The sequence below is a fragment of the Acomys russatus genome, chromosome 11 (assembly GCF_903995435.1).
Source record: "Acomys russatus chromosome 11, mAcoRus1.1, whole genome shotgun sequence".
Taxonomy (NCBI): domain Eukaryota; kingdom Metazoa; phylum Chordata; class Mammalia; order Rodentia; family Muridae; genus Acomys; species Acomys russatus.
Genome location: NC_067147.1, coordinates 48,057,721 through 48,077,598, shown reverse-complemented (window position 1 = coordinate 48,077,598; position 19,878 = coordinate 48,057,721). Strand labels below are relative to the sequence as shown.

General features: G+C 43.0%; 1 protein-coding gene across 1 annotated transcript in view; it reads left to right on the top strand.

Annotated features, from left to right (window-relative positions):
* Positions 1-19,878, top strand: part of Bicc1 (BicC family RNA binding protein 1) — a 220,032-nt gene that overhangs the window by 53,345 nt on the left and 146,809 nt on the right. Inside the window, exon 2 of the mRNA XM_051153203.1 lies at positions 18,899-18,945. Within this exon, the coding sequence (XP_051009160.1) occupies positions 18,899-18,945 (47 nt within the window). The remainder of the gene's footprint in view (positions 1-18,898; positions 18,946-19,878) is intronic.

The following is a 19,878-nucleotide window of genomic DNA, read 5'->3' as shown; positions in this document are numbered from 1 at the left end:
CCGTTTATTCCTATGGGACAGACACCAAGCAGTCAGCAGCGCAGTGGGGTTAGGGATGGCTATGTTACTCTATGTTATTAGAGTGCATCTGCTGGACTTTGTCAGAGAATTCAAGTGTGCCATAGATGGACGGCCTGATGCTAATGGTTTTAAAGGAGTCCCAGGAGGCTTTTTTAAAAAACCAAGTAGGAAATAAAATGAATATATATTCGTAAACCAAGTGCAGTTGCTGAGTGAAGCTAAGTGCTCATCCCTTCCATGGAGGGGAACAACTTCTGTGACCAGACTGATGTACATTGCCTGTGTGTTGTACCAAGCAAGCAAGGACTTCTGTATGCTTGTCTGGGCCCTATACTGGAGTTCTGTACCTCTGGTATCACCATTATGAGAAAGCTTCTTGGGGCTGGAGTGATGGCTCAGTGGTTAAGGGCACATAATATGGCTTTTCCAGAAGATCCAAGTTCAATTTTTGACATCCATGTGGCTCACAGTCACCTGTAACTTCAACTCCAGGGGATCTGATACTCTCCTCCGGCTCCCTCTGGCAGCTGTACTCATGTGCACTTGGCTCCCCTAATACACACACACACACACACACACACACACACACACACACACACACACACACAGAGTGTGTGTGCTCATGTGTAAATTAAAAATAAGTTAAAACGTTCGGGTCTTGTTTTAAGATTTCTCCCACTCCCACCCCCCCAGATTAGAGTTTTGGGACCTTCAGTTCTCCTTACTGGAATGAAAGGTATTGCACATAGAGGAAAGATGAATGTGTGTCTTTTTTTGTCACAAAGATGGATATTTCCAGAAAAGAGTGCAATTCTCCTCTACTTGAGAGTGACTTGGGAACCAGACCAGACTTGGAGAAGATGTCCATGAATCCAGCGCCCAACGGAAATCGCTCCGTGTTTCTCTAATAAAAGTGACTTCACTTACCTTAGCGTTTAAGATTCTTTTCCGCTGCTCCCAATCCCTCATTGTAGTTTTATGAGATTTGCAGATTAACTGTCAGGAAAAGGCTGCATCTTTTATGGTCCACTGACATGCTGTGATGACTCTGCAAGTGTGGACGACAACCATATGCCCCTGTTTTGGAATCTGTGGGACATAGTTCACTCTGACAAGGATGCGGAAATGAATTTGTTTTTAAGAAACTGATCTTGCTATAGAGACTCAGCCAGAACCAGGCTTGCCTTTCCTAGACTTCAGATCTTTCCTGTTAGCTCACTTCCCCCTCCTTTCAAAGTTCTGGGCAGGCATTCCTCAGCTGGAGTGTCCTCCCGTTCCCAGGCTCGCTCGCTGCGGCACCCTTGCTGCACAGCCACTCAGCATGGGTGTATTCTGCAGCGGCCACATGCACGGCTTCTTCTTAGCCTCGATTTAGATGCCCAGTCAAGAAGGCTGGTGAGCCTCAGAAACATCTAGTCCCGCGTGCGGCTCTTCCTTCTGGGTCACTTCTTGTGGCCAAATCTGGAAGGTGGAGCCATCTTACTAGTTGTTTGCAGTGGGAAAATCCATGGGAGATGTCTGCCATGCATATGTGTCCTATGACCTGCAGGGCACAGTCAGCTCAGGCCGTCATGAGCGTGGTCCAATATGTTTGTAGGTGATGATGTCATATTACAGTGTCCAAAGATTGGAGACTCCCAGCAAACCCATTTGTAAGTTTTATAAATGATAGGACATTATTCTCATCATGTGGAGGATGCGAGGAGCAAGGTCATTGCCCCATCATGTTCAGTGTCACTTTCTTGGCTCCTGGATTACCTTCTGGCCACAGCAAGGAGGTCTCCTTTACATGGCTAACCATTCTACTCAGGATGGCATCCCTGTATGCCTTTGCCACCCTGCAAAACCTCTACCTCCTAAAGCCTCCACCTTCAACATTAGGTTTTCAACACAAGAATTTTAGAGTCACAGACATCCAGAGAACAGCAAGGGGTAGAAGCTTTGCTGGTGGAGATTTAGGCACAGTGAGGAGACTGTGTCAGGGGTCTTAAGATTGAGGCCTCAGCAGAGGTCCTAGGAAGCCCTTTGTCTCCTCAGGATGTAGCCATGCGCACACATCAGCCTTTCCCTCTGAAGCACATTCTCCAAACTTGACTTACTCACCGCCTGCAGCGGTTCTACAAGGAAGATGTTTACTGATTGTCAGGAAATATAAAAGGGGTTTCCCAGAATAAGACAGAACTTTGTCTTCTCTCAATACCATATATATGTATATATGTGTATGTGTGTGTGTATATGCATGTGTATATGTATGTGTGTGTGTGTACGTATGTTAGTTACAGCTCCCTGAGTGGCCCCTAGGGCTTCTTGCATGTTGGGTAAATACCACTGGGCCTCAGCACGCTCTCTACAGTCTAGCTGAAACATTTGAGACAGGGTCTGGCTACATTACTCATTGTGGTTTTGAACTCACTCTGTATCCGCATCAGGCCTTGGACTTGGGACCCTCCTGCCTCAGCTTCTCAAGTAGCTGGGACACACACACACACACACACACACACACACACACACACACACACACATGTAATCATACACATGTGGACACTTTTGAGATGTAGGTGGAGCCCAGGCAGGTGTTGAGTTTTCTGTGTGACTGATTTGGATACCAACTCCTGCTTTATTTCTGAAAGTGTTTTTTTATAATCGCTTCCGATTCTCCACAAGTGAGTGACATTTCCACAAAGCAGGCTAGTGCAGGAGAGGATTAACCTCGCTGCTTGTGCTCAGTGCTCTCGCAGGAGCTCAGCTTTTTCTTGACGCGTTGTGATGAAAGTTGCAGGCCATACTCCAGGAAGGGTGGAATATTACTTTAAAAAATCAGGGTATGTTTAAAATTCTCTCTTTTGTAATTTTTTTTTTTCATGTTGGGGGCAAAGAGTGGTAGTGGAGAAACTTGCAGATGGCTTTTCAGTTAATATCTTTGGAGTAGAGAGTAGTCTGAATCACTGTGGAGTTTTATGACCCGATTGTAAATCTTTTACATAATTAAAAACCCAAACCAAAGAAACCCCTCCTCCCAGGGTGTTCTCTCTCTCCCTCCCCCTCTCTCCCTCCCCCTCTCTTCCTCTCCCTCTCTCCCTCTCCCCTTCCCCTCCCCCTCTCCCCCTCTCTTCCTCTCCCTCTCTTCCTCTCCCTCTCTCCTTCCCCCTCTCTCCTTCCCCCTCTCTCCTTCCCCCTCTCTCCCTCTCCCTCTCTCTTTCCCCCCTCTCCCTTCCCCTCCCATCCCCCTCTCTCCCTCCCCCTCTCTCTCTCCCCCTCTCTCCTTCCCCCTCTCTCCCTCTCCCCCTCCCCTCCCATCCCCCACTCTCCCTCCCCCTCTCTTCTTCCCCCTCTCTCCCTCCCCCTCTCTCCCTCCCCCTCTCTCCTTACCCCTCTCTTCCTCTCCCTCCCATCCCCCACTCTCCCTCCTCCTCTCTCCCTCCCCTCTCTCCCTCCCCCTTTCTCCCTCTCTCCGTTTCTCCCTCCCTTTCTCCCTCTTCCGAGCCTCGCTTCAAGCCTGGGTTCAGCACCAGGCAAGTGGCTGGTTGGCCTAATGGGGACGTTCTCGTCTACGCATGCCGAGGCCGGTTCCCGGGTTTCTTCCATTTCAGCAGTGAGAAAGAGCTGAGGACAGGGTCATTATCTATACATGGAAGCCATCAGACGTGTCCACAGAGGTGTTCTTGTGTGATTTCATGATTATTTTTCACAAAACCTAATTGAAGAGGGGGCTGCCTGTGTTTCTGTATGTTTTCTGATCCATTATATTCTTGGAACTTTTGACAGATGTTGCAACAATTGCTGCAACAAGTTGAAGTTTCTGCTTCCTTGTTGCTAATGGGACAGACTTAACTTACCCTTTATCTCCCATGATCCCCCGCAAGTCACATTCTCAGAGGTCATATAGAGTGTGACCATGTTCTGCTCACAGCTCTTGCTGTAAGAAAAAAAAAAAAACACAAAACAAAACAAAACACCAGCAAGTAACACGGCACCCTATTTTTCAAAATCATTTTTGCTGGCTGGTGATTATTCTTGCAAAGGTGCTTATTTGGGAAACCCACAGCTGTGCAGTTCTGTTTATAGCCACCGAGTAGGTACAATTAAGTTGAAGGCGTTTAATGTGAGGGCCAGCATCAGGGCTTGGAGAGCCAGGCTGCTCTAGACAGGGCTGGGAGGATGTCCTACCAGGATGTCAGTGTTTGGGCCTGAAGAGAGAGCTGAAAAGCGCACATGCGTCTTGACTCTGTCAGGCTTGAGATACCTTTTGGAGAGCAGAATTTGAAGTATGCACCTGGCTTTTATTAGCTCTCCGAGCAATGACCGATTCACAGAATTTCATGTTTTGTTAGGAACACTGTAAGATATAATTAGATTTAGGAAAATCCTTAATTGGTTTTACTTTTTGTGTGTAAGTATATATACTGTTTGGAAGAGGTTTTTTTTTTTTTAACTTAGAAAAGATTAATTTGGTGTATGTGTGTGTACATGTGTATACCTGTGCATGCATATGTGTGTATGTAGGCATGCATGTGAATGTGAAGGTCAGAGGACAACTATAGTTGGTTTTTTTCCTTCCAGTCTGCAGAGCAAGCACTTTATCTGCTGATCGATCTTAGCAGCACCCAGGAGTCATTCTAAATAGTCTATCTATATTGTAAGAAAGTTCGAGGCAATAGAATATAATTATACCTAGATCTTCCAATGAGTATCTCTAGTTTGCTGCATGTGTTTGTGTTAAAGGATAATCATTAAAATCATATTCTAGTTTTATGAGCCCCTAAAACTATGCCAAGTGTTTTTGTTGAGTAGGTTAGTATGTCATTTAAAAAAATTACCATAAAATGTTTGAATAAGTGCTTAAATAAACAGTTCTCAACCTGTAGGTCACGACCCCTTTGGGGAGGCAAATGAACCTTTCGTAGGGATTGCCCACCTAAGAACATCTCATCTGCATATTAGGTATTTCCACTATGGTTCATAATAGTAGCAAAGTTACAGTTATGAAATAGCTGTGAAAATAATTTTATGGTTAGGGGGTCACCACAACATTCATGAGAAACTTAGCTGTATTAAGGGGGGTTACAGAATTTGAAAGGTTGAGAAACACTGGACTAAATCTAAGTTTTCTTAATTCTCACATCATTTTTCCTCTGTGCTATTTTGCTTACTATATGTTTCTTAGGTGAAAATTTTCTGCCAGTAATTTTTCCATTTTTTCCATTTTTGAGGCATGTACGGAGAATGAAGTCATGTTTACTATAGATCAAATTATTTTACAAAATGCCTGTATATCACATATGCTGATATGCAGACACCATTTATTGATGATTATTAAATTTCAGAGCTATATGCATCATAAAATAAAAACCTTTCCTCAAGATAAAATCCCCTGGGAGATCATACTATCTAAAAAGGGTGAGTTCAAGGATTACTTTTCAGAATGGACAGATGGCTCAGCCATTACAAGCAGTGGCTGCTCTACCAGAGGACCTAGATTTGGTTTCCAGTACCCATGTGGCCACTTAACAACTGTCCTTAACAGCTTCCAGGGGATCTGTCGCCCTCCTTTGGTGTTTGAGAGAACTACATGCGCAGTTGCATTCAAAACACATGTAGGCAAAGCACCCACACATAAAATGAAAAAGAAAAGGAAAAGAAAAAACCTTATAAAAAATGAGCTGCTTTCAAATGTTTGCAAAATTAATAGACTGCATGAAGCAGTTCTCTAGCATCTGAGGACAGGTTTGTTTTGACTTAGAGGTTTCATTACACAATCCCTTGGCCCATGCTTTGGGCCTGAGGTAGAGCATCATAGTGGGGGGCACACGCCCGAGGAGACCGCTTCATGTCTCAGAGGCCAGGAAGGAAGGGAGAGGGCACCAGGGGCTGAGCTTCTGAAGGATGTGTCTACAATGTCCCGACTTCATTTACCAGGCTCCACCCCTTAAAGACTCCATCTTCTCAGTAGGCAGGGACCAGGATCTTAACTCAAGAGCCCTAGGATCGAAACTATAGCAGACTTAGGAAAACCAAAATGATGTAGATTTTTTAAAAAAAAATTATGATGCGTTTCAAAATGAGTGCTTCAGACTCGAACATCCAGAACTTCATAGACTGTTGCCAATTGGCAAGAAACGAAGCTGCCATTAAACTTCCAGGAAAGCCTGACTGTCCTGATGCAGATGGATATTTCTGTACCCTGGACATCTGAGTTCCTGAACTTAAGAAGGAAAACAAGTTTCAACTTTTCAGAGTCAGCAGTGCAAGCAGCAGCTCACAGAGCAGTCCAGGAACCCAAATTCACACTGTCCCAGACAACTTCAGTGGATACATTTTAACCCAGATAGAATCTGACTCCGTAATAATTCCAGGAGTAAGAGTGCACCTACGGCTTAGCATATGACCACCAGGTTTGCATTGCAAGTGTACACACACATCCTTGACAGGAAATGGAGGTAACGGTGTCCTGTTACAACTTTTATCTGAGGCCAAAGACGATTACCCTAAAATTACTCTCCAGGCTTTATTTGAGATGGAAACCACATTTAAAGGTGATTTTTCTACCTCTACTGATGAAAAACGAATTCATGTTAACACAGCAAGGACTTAAAATGGACTAAAATTATGATCAGATGTGAGCTTTAGAGCCGGTTGAACCAAAGCAAACGATTCTCTTAGAGATATAAGTTGATGGCTTAGCCTTTCATACCTTCACCTTTTTTTTTTGACCTAAACATCTCAAGTGGTGGGAGCCTGTATAATTTATATAAATAGGCTTATGATTTATCAGCCACAAAATGCTGAGGCTAGGAAATGAGATCCCTTGAATGTTTTCCTAGGCCTTCTGAGTGGGGCTGCCTTGATTTCTAGTGACTGGATTATTCAAAGCCATGGTTTTCAGAAGGCTGAAGCAGAGCTTGTTGGGACAGTAGCCAGGTCCATGTGGAGTGTCTACCATCCTCACCTTTGACTGCAGTCACTGCATGTGACCGGCGGGGGGGGGGGGGCTGTCATGGACACCCCCCCCCCGTTCTGATGATCATCTGCTTGGTCTTCTCACGAGAGCTTCCAGGACAGTCCTGGAGACACAGAGAGAGGAGAGCAAATTTAGAAAGAGGTGGAAACGATGTTAAAGCAAAATTATTGTTTCTACCCTCCATTAGTCTCTAATGGCAGCTGCCTTGTGTTCTACTGTGTTATGTTGAGAGTCCTGGAGCCCTCCTGGCCCTCCTGTGTAGAGTGATGGATGCTTTTGCAGTAACTCCTCCTCTGCATCACAGTAACCATGCTTCTTTATGTCCTGGGGTGAAAACACAGTGTAGAGTAGACGGAAAGAGACAACCGGCTGGGTTACAGGAAGCTGGTCTGAACGATAGTTGTTCTTGTGTGATATTTAAACCACTCAACTTCATATTCTTCAATTACTACAAATAATACTTAATCCAGAACAAAGAAACTAGGCAAAAGTGTGATTTTAATTTTTTATAATCTTATGACTGTTTAAGCATTTTTGCCTTATACTTAGAATACATAGTTGTGAAGGTGTATTGTCTAGTTTGAGTAGGTAGAACAGAACATTAATAAATTAGATAGCTTGTGGACAACAGAAATTTATTCGCAGACTTTTTCGGGACTGGAAAGCGCAAACTCAAGGTGCTTCCAGGTTTGATTTCTGGTGAGGTCCTGCGTTCTGGTTCATACATGATACCTTTGAGCTGGGCTTTCAGGGGTTGGAAGAATTGAGGGACTGTCCAAGGTTCTGTTTTATAAGGGCACTAACCTTGTTGATGAGGGCCTCACATTCACGACCTAATCATGCCCCAAAGGTGCCACATTCTAATTCTACATTTTAGGGAGAGGATTTAACACAGTTTTTGGAGGGGAACATTTGAGCCTAAACATAGTTAGGACAGATAATATGCTCTTTTTTTCTCTTCAATTCTCTCTGGTCTGAATTTTAGGCTGATGTAGGCTAGTGTAGTAAAACTATCATCAAACAATGAAGATCATGCTGATACAGAATAAATGGAATAAATGATTCAAAGATGAGGTGGTATAAAGTGGTCCATGTGACAGTGATGTTTTCCCCTGCCATATCTTGTTTCTTAGTTCCAGTCATGTTTTATTTGTGTTGCTTTTGGCCTTCTTCTCCATTTTCTGAATCACTTTTATTTATTGCTTCCCCCCCCCCCATTCACTAATGTTAGATTTCTTTAATTATAGTCTTACGTAGAAAAACAGACCTAGTTCCCCCTTTCTCTTCCCTTTTATTCTCAATACAATTTAGTTAAATCTGTATTCACTTTGTTGTTATCGTTTGAAATGTCAGAGAATATACAAGTACCACATTTTTGTCAGGAGTTTGTTTTTCCTGGAATTGGTAGTTGCCTTATTGTTTTTCTGCAGATCTAATAGTTTTTTTTTCCTTACCACTAATTCTTCCCACACCCCCTAAATCCTCTTAGTAAGATTTTCCACATAGTGTATCAGATAACTAATCGGTTACTTAAAAAAAAAAATCTTCTACGACACTGACAACTTTGAAGCCTGTTGTTCCTTTTCATCTTTTACTTTTTAAAAATCTGTGATACTATTTTCTTTGCATGCAAGGGACCAAACCCAGAGACTTGTATTTGCTGGGCAGGAGCTCTACCACTGAGCCAAATCAGAACTGCCTTCTCTTACTATTTCCTTCTAGCTAGCTTCATAGCAGTGCCTTGGAGACTTGGAGATTTTATTTGTCTTTGAAACCTCTTCCATGACCCTTTCTTTATTCATTTCCAAGTTCCCTGTATCAAGGAAAGTCCCTTAAGTTCATTCCTTTACTTTGGAGCATACAACTCTACCAATAAAAGTTTCAGGAAGAGAATTTGTGTTTTGTTTTATTTCTTTGTCAACTTTGCAAACCCAAAGACACTCAGCTGCGACTTCTGCCAAGTAAAGAATTTTGGGTTGAACGTTATTTCATCTTACCACTTAAGGCCTTTCCCCTTTGTCATGAAGCTTCCCAGGCCTTGAATGAGAGCTCTGATTCCATTCTAATTGCCCATGCTTTCTTCTTCTTCTTCTTTTTTTCTTTTTCATCTCCCTAGAAACTTTCAAGGCAATTTCTCTTTCGATATTGTGAAATTTCAGACCTATATGCCTTTATTTGAGTATGTTTCATTCAGGTCATAAGTATGGCTAGCCTTACAAATTGGAGAGTACCACTTAATTCTAGATTAATTTCTAGAATTATCTAGAAAATCTAGACAATTTCTACTATATCTCTCTGATTTCAAAAATAGTTACTATTTTACCTATATTCATAGAGACAGACAGTTGGTTGTTGACTCTTAGACTGATGTTTAAAAAATATGTTTTTCTTTGTTTTGTGGTATCCTCTTCTCTTTTTGGGAAAATATCCAAACCAGCAGAACTGCATTTTTAAAAAATATATTTTAACATAAAGAATTTCTCTCTTGTTCTTTAGATATTCCAATTTAAAAGTATCCCTCATTCCAGAAATTTCTTTTGCAGGTGTTCATTGTTTCATTCTCCTTTCTGATAATACTACTTGTAAATTAAAAAAAGAAAGAAAGTCTCCCCTTCCCCTTCTTCTCTTTCTTTTCTCCTCTTTCTCCTTGGTCTTCCTCTCCTCAGCTCTTTTCTTCCCTGTCTGTATCCTTCCCACCCCTACCCTTTGTTTGTTTGTTTTTTCCTTGCCTCTGTGGTTATGGGCATGAAAAGAAAGGAGAGCAATTGTCAATCCTTGGCAATTTGGGCCAGGGGCATAGGTAAGCAATGGAATGGCTACCGTAACTTAAGATCTCCACTGAAACTATTTTTAAAATTGCTTTCCCCTGAAACAGTGTTTTTTCTGGATACAACGGGACTTAGCACACGTATGAACTCACAGAGACTATGGCAGCACACACAGGGCCTACACAAGCTTAAGACAAGCCAGTCAGAGTCCCAGTGCTGGGAAGGGTAAAGTGGATACAAGCTCTCACTCCTAACCCAGAAGCTATTTCCAGTTGACATCTGCATGCACAGGAAAAGGAGATTTTTCTCAAGTGAAGTCTTACTGGGTATATAAACAACACTTAAGGGTAAGCCCCATGCCTAGCAGTCAATGGCCAACATGAAATGAACTCAGTGGTTTAAAAAATTTTTTTTTGTAGGCCTTTGGTCTCATATGGCTTTATTTGGGCATTTTTTGTCTTAATTGGCCTTTTGCTTTCTGATTTTGTTTTTATGTTGTGTTTCTGGAGCTTTTTTTCTTTGTGGTTTTTTTAATTTTAATTTTTAAAAAGTTTTATTCTGGTTCTTTTTGCTGGATGGATTGTTTTCTGAAGAGAGAGAAAGAAAGGATGTGGAGTTGGGTGGGCGGGGTGGGGAGGATCGTGGAGGACTTGGGGTAGGGTAAAGTGTGATTAGAATATATTGTATACAGTTTTAATTCAAATATACATATATATGTAATTTGCATTTCCAACCAAACATTTTAACAAAACTAAGAACAATAACGAAGAGTATGGAAGGCATTGGAGTAGTCCTGGCCCACTTGAGGCACTGAGATCCAGTTTTGTAAGGTGGCTAACTATGACATTTTGGTATCAGAAAACATGTATTGTTATAAATCTAAGTTAATTGCTATTCACAAAAATCTAAGCACATAGGAAGTGCATGTATGTCAACATAGTGACATGAACTTTCCTAGTAACTGGATAGAGAATGCTCAGACTTGTTACATACCGGTTTGATGATGATGACTTGCTTGTGGACTAATGATGCCAACACACATCAATGGAATTTCAGTACAACTGGTCAACCACAGGTTGTGTTACAGCAAAGTCTTATGTTGCGGCCCTCTTCTACTTAACCTAAGTCATTCCTAAAGCATCATTGAGCCCGCTTAACACAGTTTTACAACCCTGGGTGTTTGTATAGCATCAGTATAGTTTAAACACTTCTTTTATTCATAGCTAAAGGATATTCATAGCCTTTGTATAGTTCCGCAGAGTTCTGGACACCTAGCATCCCACGGTGAGTTTATGCACCCTTCCAACAGAGCCACACCATCCACTGCAGCAGTCACTAGCTCCATGTGACTACGAACACTTGAGACACAGTGTGACAGTTGAGAAGCATGGTATGAATCAGACAGAGGACTTTAAACAGTGCAAAACAAAAGTCAAAAGTCCCATTAATGTTTGATTATGTGTTGAAACGATAAGACCTTTATATCTTGGATTAAACAGGCATACTAGTAAAACTGATTTCACCTGTTTCTTCTCTACCTTAACGTAGTTATAAAGCTTGGAATTGCATTGGAGGTGAACATTGTCTTTCCACTGTAGAGCAGCACTCTGGGGAATAATGACTCACTTTTCTGTTATCCAACACAGACTGGAAAGATTCAAGTGGCAAGTGCAGCCCCAGGCTTGACAGGGCTAAAACAAGAAACATTTCCAAATGGTGGACCCAGCAGCATGAGACCCAGGCTGGAGTTGTTTAAAAGCCTGGGGACATTTTGAAGAGGGAAGAAAAGGGTTTGTTGGTATTGTTGGGATGGCAGAAAGAATCAGAGCAGTTTAAAATAAAACACGTAGCCTTGGTGATCACTTCCTTAATGTCTGCCCCAACCCGCAGCCATGAAACCATTTAAGGGTTTTATGTGGATGGCTGTTTAATGGGCTGGAGTTTATATTTCTCCTGGTTTGCAATAACACAACAATAGGTCAAGTCAACTTGTTTCAAATCAGAAACAAATGTGTTCCAGGCATATCTGAAGTTCTATGTGTAAGGGCTGTCTGTTTTACTATCTTTCCCACAAAACTGCAGCCTGAGGAGGGCATGCATGGTTTTCATCAGGGCTGCATAACACCTTTGTCATCTGAGATCCGAGCAACTGTCATTGCTCCAGTCTTGAAAGTCCCAGCAGGTCTGGGATCCAGGTCTGGCACAATGCTCTTGCACACCCACTTGCACACGCACTGCACTCCCCTTGTGCAGTATGGTGTATCCTGCCTCCTCAACTAGTCTCTGTCTCATATATTTTCCAGGCTGCCTTTGATCCTGAAATGATACTGTCACAAACCATAAATGGTAATAACTTATTTCTCTCTTCAGTAGGGAGGTAGATTTGAAAATGATTTTATTCCCAACTAAGAAAATAATGCAAGCTATTTAAATGGTTTTCTATGAACTAATGGTGCCTCTGCCACTCAGGTGACAACTGTGAGTGTTTTGTGCAGTTCTTCCTAACATATATACACACAGAAATGCACGCGACTTTATATTTGTGCTCATGTGTGCATGCACATGTACACATTTTTAAACAAGATGGCCGCCACCCGGTGATTTCTTTTTTTTATTTACAAAATTATACAATATATTTTGATCATATTTTTTTCCATCCCTCAGATTCCCTCCACATCCCTAACCACCCGACTTTTTGTCCTTTTTCTCCATCTCTCTTTCTCCTATCTCAAAAAAAAAAAAAAAAAAAAAAAAAACACAAACACAAACCCCACAAAAATACAAAAATGAAAACCAAAACAAGCAAAAGAAAAAAAAAAAAAAAAAAAAAAAGCCGAAACAAAGCAAGTGAAACAAAAAGTCCACGAAAATAGCATTGAGTTCATTTTGTGTTGACCAGCGATTCCTGGGCTTGGGCCCTGCCGTGACGTGTGGTTTGTTAGACCCAGTGAGACTTCACTGGAGAAAATGGATTTTCCCTTAGGAAATTGAGAATAGCTTCTGGGTTAGGGATGGGAACCTTGTCTTCCTCTGTAGACCTCATGCATGCTGCTACAGTATCTGTGAGTTAATATATATGTCACTTGTGTTGTGTCTGGAAGACACTGTTTCCTTGGAGTCACCCATTACCTCCTAGTCCTACAATTTTTCCACGCTCCCTTCTCCATAGCTCCCTAAGTCTTGAGGGAGGGGTTTGATGAATACATCCCAGTCCCATTTCGGGCTGACTGCTTCCTAAATCTCTTGCTCTCTGTACACTGTCTAGTCGTGGGCCTCTGTGTTAATTTCCACCCATTGTTAGACACTTTTCTGATGTGGGTTGAGCAAGGCTCTGATCCATGGGTTTAGCAATATGACGTCTGGCGTAATTTCATTGCTGTTTCTTCAGCAGGATATAGTCGTAGGTTTTCCCCTATGTCAGTGACCTGTTTAGTCTAATGTTCATGGGTGTTTTATTGGTGTCAGGTATGGGCTCTGTCTTATGGAGTGGGCTTTAAGTTTGATCAATAACCAGTTGGTTACTCCTATAACATTTATGCCACAGTTGAGCCAGTATGTCTCACTGGAGGTGACTGCTGTAGGTTGCAGGTTTTGTATCTGGGTTGGTGTCTACCCTCTCCTCCAGTAGTGAGCAGAGTACCCTCCAGTACCATGAACCTTACTCCCTAGGGAGGAAGCTTATAGTTAGACACCAGCCCCCTGTTTGATGACGTAAGTATGTGTTCTCTGCTGCAATATGGCCTTACCATCAGGTTGTGGGGAGTAGTCAATAGCCTTGGCTATTGCATGTTTGTACTTGGGGGTTTCCATGGGGCCCCTCAACCAAATATAACCTGTTCCAGGCACTGGAAGTTTTACTTGGTGGCATAAGATGTCTAGAGGGTATGGCGTCTTTCCTATTATATAGTGTCTCCATTTAGATCCCCCTCGTGTAAGTCTGTATTTTAGGAAGCATCTATAGTACTAGGTTTCCGTTGAGTGCTGTGAACTTGCCTCTCAGAACTGCCTTCATTGTGTCTTGGAGGTTTGAGTATGTTTTTATTTTCATTGTCTTTCAATTCTAAAAAGTTTTTTGGTTCTTTTTTTATTTCTCTCTTGACTCGTTTTCATTTGGCTGTGATCTGTTTGGTTTCCATGAGCTTGTATACTTTCTGCTCTTTAGTTGCAATTGATACCCAGTTTCAATCCATGGTGGTGTAAGCTAGACAGGATGCAGAGTGGTTACTTCAGTTTTCTTATATATGTTGGGATTTGCTTTGTGTTCTAATTTGTGGTTAGTTTTGGAGAAAATTCTATGAGAACCGGCTCCAATAAGAGGATATTTTTTTGTGTTTGGGTGGAATGTTCTGTAGATGTCTCCTGGATCCATTTGATTGGTGTCATGTAGCTCTAGCGCTTTTCCATTTGGTTATTGTCTGACGGCCTGGGCAGAGTAGGGTATTGAAGTCTGTATGTGTGTGTGTGTGTACATGTATGTGTGCAACTATGTGCACATGTATGCTCGAGCCTAGAAGAGGGTGTCAGTTAAGACTCACATTATGAAAACCACCACCCAGTGTGGATGCTGTGAACTGAACTCAGATCTTCTGCAAGAGTATCGCTTGCACTCATCTGCCATCTTTCCAGCCTCAGGACCGTAGAGACTGAGGTGTAAAAATAAGCCAGTGTCTCAGAGAGAGATATACTGAGAACTACTCTTTATACCCAGCCAGTGTTAATAGAAAATGGTGTTTTTCTGTTTTTTTTTTCTTTTTTGTCATTTATGTTGTTTCAGTAGACTTAACATGTTTCCTTCGCACTGGTAGGTTTGAGGTTGTTTGCAGTGAGCTCTGAGAACCAGATAGGAAAGCACTGTGGGAAGTGTCTGCAAGACTCCGTGCTTGCTGGGGTGAGTTATATGGTACTCAGATGGTTCTTTTTTTTTTTTTTTTTTTCTAGTAAGATTTGAAATAAAACATAAAATTAAGAATCGCAAAACGCTTCAAACATAGACTCTACGACTGCTCTTCTCAAAGCTTTGCTGCCAGTCCACAGTGTAGGCATGATTTTCCAAGATTTCTCTAGATGGAGGTGGACACGGAAGCCTCAACTATCGCTTCCTTTTTTCCCTTTCAGTGGAACTGGCCAGCTCCCAGGGAAGTTTTCTGGAAATAGTTACTATACAAAGTACAATGTGTGGCACTACTTTTTAACACAGCTCAGTTAAAGTGATTAGAAGTTGAATGTTTTATAAACATATTAGGCAAGAATTTTGCTTCTTGAACAGCAACAGTTTGTCTGCCTGGCAACCAGAAAGCAACTTCGTTGCACATAATGCTGTAGTAGATTGTGTTCCAAGTGAAAAAGCAACAAAACAAAAACTAATGAGATGGATTTAAAAGCAGGGCTGGGGAGTTGGCTTGGTAGGTAGCGTGCTTGCTGTGTTGCCCGTGGACCTGAATTCATATCCGCAGAACCCATGTAAATCAGGGCGTTTTGATGTGCACCTCTGTGGGAGACAGAGGCGGCCCAGAATCAATCACACCAGTGTGGCAGACTCAGTGGTGAAACATCACGAAGACCCTATCTTAGGCAAGATGATTGACATCTGAGGTTGTCCCCTGACCTCCATGCATATGGTTTAGTATGTATGCACTCACCCGTAGACATACACACTTGCAATACCCCCTCCCCATCGGAAAAGGGAATAAAAAAGGAATGTATATATTTGAAAAAACATTTTACAGTCGTTAAAAGATATTTTATTACAATTATTTTGTGTGTGTGTGTGTGTGTGTGTGTGTGTGTGTGTGTGTGTGTGTGTGTTGCGTGCCACAGAGTGCTTGTAGAAGCCAAAGGACAACTTGTGTGTGTCTTTTTAGTCTTTCGACCTTCCGGGTGCCAGGGAACAAACTGAGGTCATCAGGCTTTTGGCAGAGCACTTTTACCCACTGAACCATCTTGCTGGACCATAACTATTGTTTTTAATTTAAGCTTTTTTTTTTTTCCAGGTCTCATATTCCATAAAAGGGAAATCTTATTGCTTGTCTCAGTAATGCTGAATGATGCTTCATATTATGTTTTAAATCTAAATTTCCCCATCCCTGCGTTTTCAGACTTAGGCCCATGAAGCATCAAATGCCATGAAAAGAAAAGCTGTTGGAAGGGAAAAGGATATTTAAACAGAAGTTTCCTTGATCCCTAGGAAGACTTAAAAAAAAAAAAAAAAAAAAAAGAGCCCCACCCCCTTTAATTCAGGAATTACTCAGGAGTGCTCTGGAGTTGGGGGGGCAGTTCTGGGTAATAGTTTACACCTGTTTCAACTTCTCCCGTTTTTATTGGCAGGGACTTTGCCATCCCATATTTCTTGTGAGGCAAAAAATATGAAATAAAACATGGCAGAGCCCTGGAGAAATTATAATAAACATAAAAACGAGCTGTTCAGCTCAAAATACAAAACCCAGCGCCTGCACATTTAGCCAGCCATATTTCAGTAGTATCGAAGGAATTTAATCCTGGAGTTGTATGTCAGGAAGAGAGAGGCAACTGCTTTCATTGGCAGGAAAAAGCCAAGGTTTTAAAAATCCAAGAGAGTAAGCCTTGGAACATCATGCCAGAGTCATATTGTAAAGATCGGTTAAAAAAATTAACGTTGAATTATGATGCACTTTCCATGCCGTTGTGGGAGAAGGGGACAGAGAAGCCTTAGCGTGTAAGGTCTCAGACCCAAGGGAGAATGGTTTCCCCACAGAATATAACAAGACTTCAGTGGTCAAACGGCCCCACAGCGTAGAACATAGGTTGGCTTATTTCACAGGCAACATCTTTCTGTCCAAAGATAATGAAGATAGTATTGTGTTTCTTATTTTTCCCTTGGAATCCAGCTCTCTGGTGGTCCACCCGAAGTCCTCTTTCCTCCTCAGGGCTAAGCAGTAGCTGCCCTGCTTTCCCATGGGGTGGGGGGAGGGTGCTGGGGGGGGGGATGCCAAGGACTTAACTTCTGTTACAAGAAGAGAAATACTCAAACTCATGTAAAGTTTAAGGTGGACAGCAGTAGGGGTCTGCAGATGTCTTCGGGAAGGTCATTGATAGAACTGAACTGTGATTCTGGTTTTGCCTCACTGGTTGGGTGGCTTTGGCCCTTTACATGGTCAGGGGTGTGAGCTGAGGGTCCGTACTTGGCTGTTTCTTTTCCTTGGCATAGGACCCAGATAGTTGTGGGCTGAGAGTAACTGTCTCTGTTCTTTCCTGGGTCTATGGACTCAGCATGTTCAATGTCTGAGTTTACACGGAGAAAAATATTCCATGTTGACCTCACCCCTTCATCCCTCAAACGGTAACTTCTTGGGAGGAATTTGGGGTTTTTGTACTGAGAAAATGGGGTGCATTTGAGAGGAGGACTCCCGAGTTAGAACCCCGAAGGATCCATGTTTGAGGAAAAAGAAGGCAGGGCATGTTTTCTCTTGACTGCTACAACCTTGACAGTTTTGTTTCTGAAAGTCAGTAAAAGTTCCCAAGGAGACCCAACCACCCCAGGCTCTAAGTACAGAGAACGTCTTAAAAAGTGTCAGTCATAGAGGAGCCTGAGGTGGCATCTGAGACAGCAATACAATCAAGAATCCGATCAGGGTGTTTTGCCTTGACCATAGGAGCTTAGGGAATGCACGCTGTTGTCTTAGTGCTGTAGTGTTGACAGGTGCCCAAGGTAGGCAGTTGACTTCACAGGGTAAACAACAGAGGCTTCCTCTCTGCAGTGTCTTCTGAGGGCGCACTGACTGTATGAGTTTGGTGCAGGAAGGGAGTATAAAGGTATTGGCGTCAAGGCGTAATGTGTGTTGCCGCTGTGACAAACTGCCACCGTTCTAGTGGCCCAGCACAGCTGACATCCTCTTAGAAGTCTGAAGTGCATCTCTCTGGGCTGAAGTCAAGGTCTTAGCAGGGTCACGTCACCTCAGAGGCTGTGGGAATCCTGCCTTTCTTTGACTTCCAGTTCAGGAAGCCACATGCATTCCTTCTCCCATGGCCGCCCCCCCCCACCTCCTCTTTTAAATCTTCCTCCTTTCTGATCTCTGTACTTGTTTCTCCACATCTTTGTATTCTGACCCCCTGTGCTTCATTATTATAAGGATGTGGTTGCTATTGGCCTGTTTGGATAACCCAGGGCGTGCGTCCTCCCTCAGTTTGCTTGTCTCAGTAGCTCAGTGGTGCTACCTTCCCCCTTATGTGAGTGAATGGAGTGAAGTAGTGTGAGAGACCAGCTGAGGTCCTGGAACAGCGTTTAGCCATTTAAACTACTGACATAAAACACAGCTCCCCCGTCAAAGAGAGTAAAAGTTTATTCTTAAGCCGAACATGAGTGACTTGGCCTGGGAACATGGATTCAGGTTGCCCCAAGGAACATGTTCCTACAAGGAAATGGTTTCATGAAGAGGTTTTAGTTACAGAACAAAACGCTTTTCTAAGTCCCCCCCTCCCAAGGCATTTTTTTTCAAGTGCATTTGGTGGAAATAGCAGTAGGTGGGTTACATCAAAGCGGAGGGATCTGCTGTCGTATCAGGTGCTATCTGAGGGGCATTCTTTGGTTGGAGTTGGTAGATACTAATGGTCTAAGTTAATATAACCCACAGAAGGTGTCACCCCTGATAATCACAAGGATGCTAGTTCTGACACAGACATGATCAGTGAATGAGCAGGGCTTAACAGTAATACAGGCTTTCCAAGTTATCTACATTCAATTAGTTCTAGCCAAACTCTCCAATAAAGGCATAACTTTTCTTCTCCCTGGAAACTTCAGTTCTCACGAGCATACGACTTAACCAGCTTAGAAGTGGGCTGCCTGTGTTGGATGTGCCCAGATGCCTGGGCTCCATTACAGAGGGGAAGTGTAGGGAGCATGGACGATGGCTTTGACGTGGTCCGTTCTTACAGTCTTGTGACTGTGGAGAGGCAGGGCCACTGTCATGTCAGTGTGGAGACAGACTTAGGGTTCTTCCACTAAATCCAAAGACGTGTAACTGATGGGGTTTTGTATCTCATGCTTAACTAATTCATTAATGCCAGGGTGGCATTGTTACTGCCTTTACGTTCACAGACCTGGGACTTGAGGGTTTTGAATACAGACACCGGAATGAAGAAAGTATTTTAAATGTGCCCATTTTTTTTTTTTTTACAGCTGCAGCTGAAGGAAAAGGCAGAAGCGGGGAAGACTTTTTTCAAAAGGTGAGTGACCTTTCACTCTTACTTGGCTTGGGGCTATATGGGAAACAGCCTTGTGTCTGCAGCTCCACCAAAGATGCCGGGCTGGTTTCTGATACCCAGATCAGTACAGATCTGTCCGGTTCACTGGCTCTTGGCATGTTTCACTTCCTCTCACCCAGGCCTTGTCTGGCCTAGAGGTGGGTGGACATTTCTTAGACTGTCCCTCTTGCTGGTGAGCGGAACATGGCTTGGTCTGTAACTAGTACAAGGTGGCTCTTGAGACCTGCTTGCTCAACATCAGCTGCCATGCCTGTCCTGTCCCTGCTGTCCCCTGACTGTTCTGACCTTCACTGAGGCCAGTTGGAACAGCCACACACACAGCAAGGACCAGCCACACACATAGCAAGGGTAAATATGGTCAGGTCCAGTCGAAAAGATGATGGTGAGAAATTGGAATGTTGGCTGATGAACTTGAGTTTTCTTTCTCAGAAAGTCTTTCATATGGGGCGGGGGTGGGGGAGGCCTTTCCTTTTGAAAAGATGGATCAGAGTCCACAGTTTTCTTCCTTCCTTGTTTTATTATGCTCATACCCTTGGGTCTGGATTCAGAGAGCATGTCTGGAGAGGCAGCCATGGCAGAGGAACCTGGGACTATGGGTGAGGTTAGGTGATAACCGGAGAGCGCCACTAGAAAGTCTTCATTCTCTTGTCTTCCCATGCAGCCCACTTGTGGTGGTGGTGGTGGTGGTGGTGGTGGTGGTGTGTGTGTGTGCACGCGTGCGTGCGCTTGCGCGCATGTGCATGAAATTCATCATGCATCTGTGTTTCTATCCAAGAGTTTTAAAAGCAGGCTTCCTTATACCTGGGCCTCAAATTGTTTCTTCATTTTGAAAGTATTTATTTACCAGTCACAGGCTGCGTGCTAGAGAGACCAAAACCAATGAGGCAGGTGTGC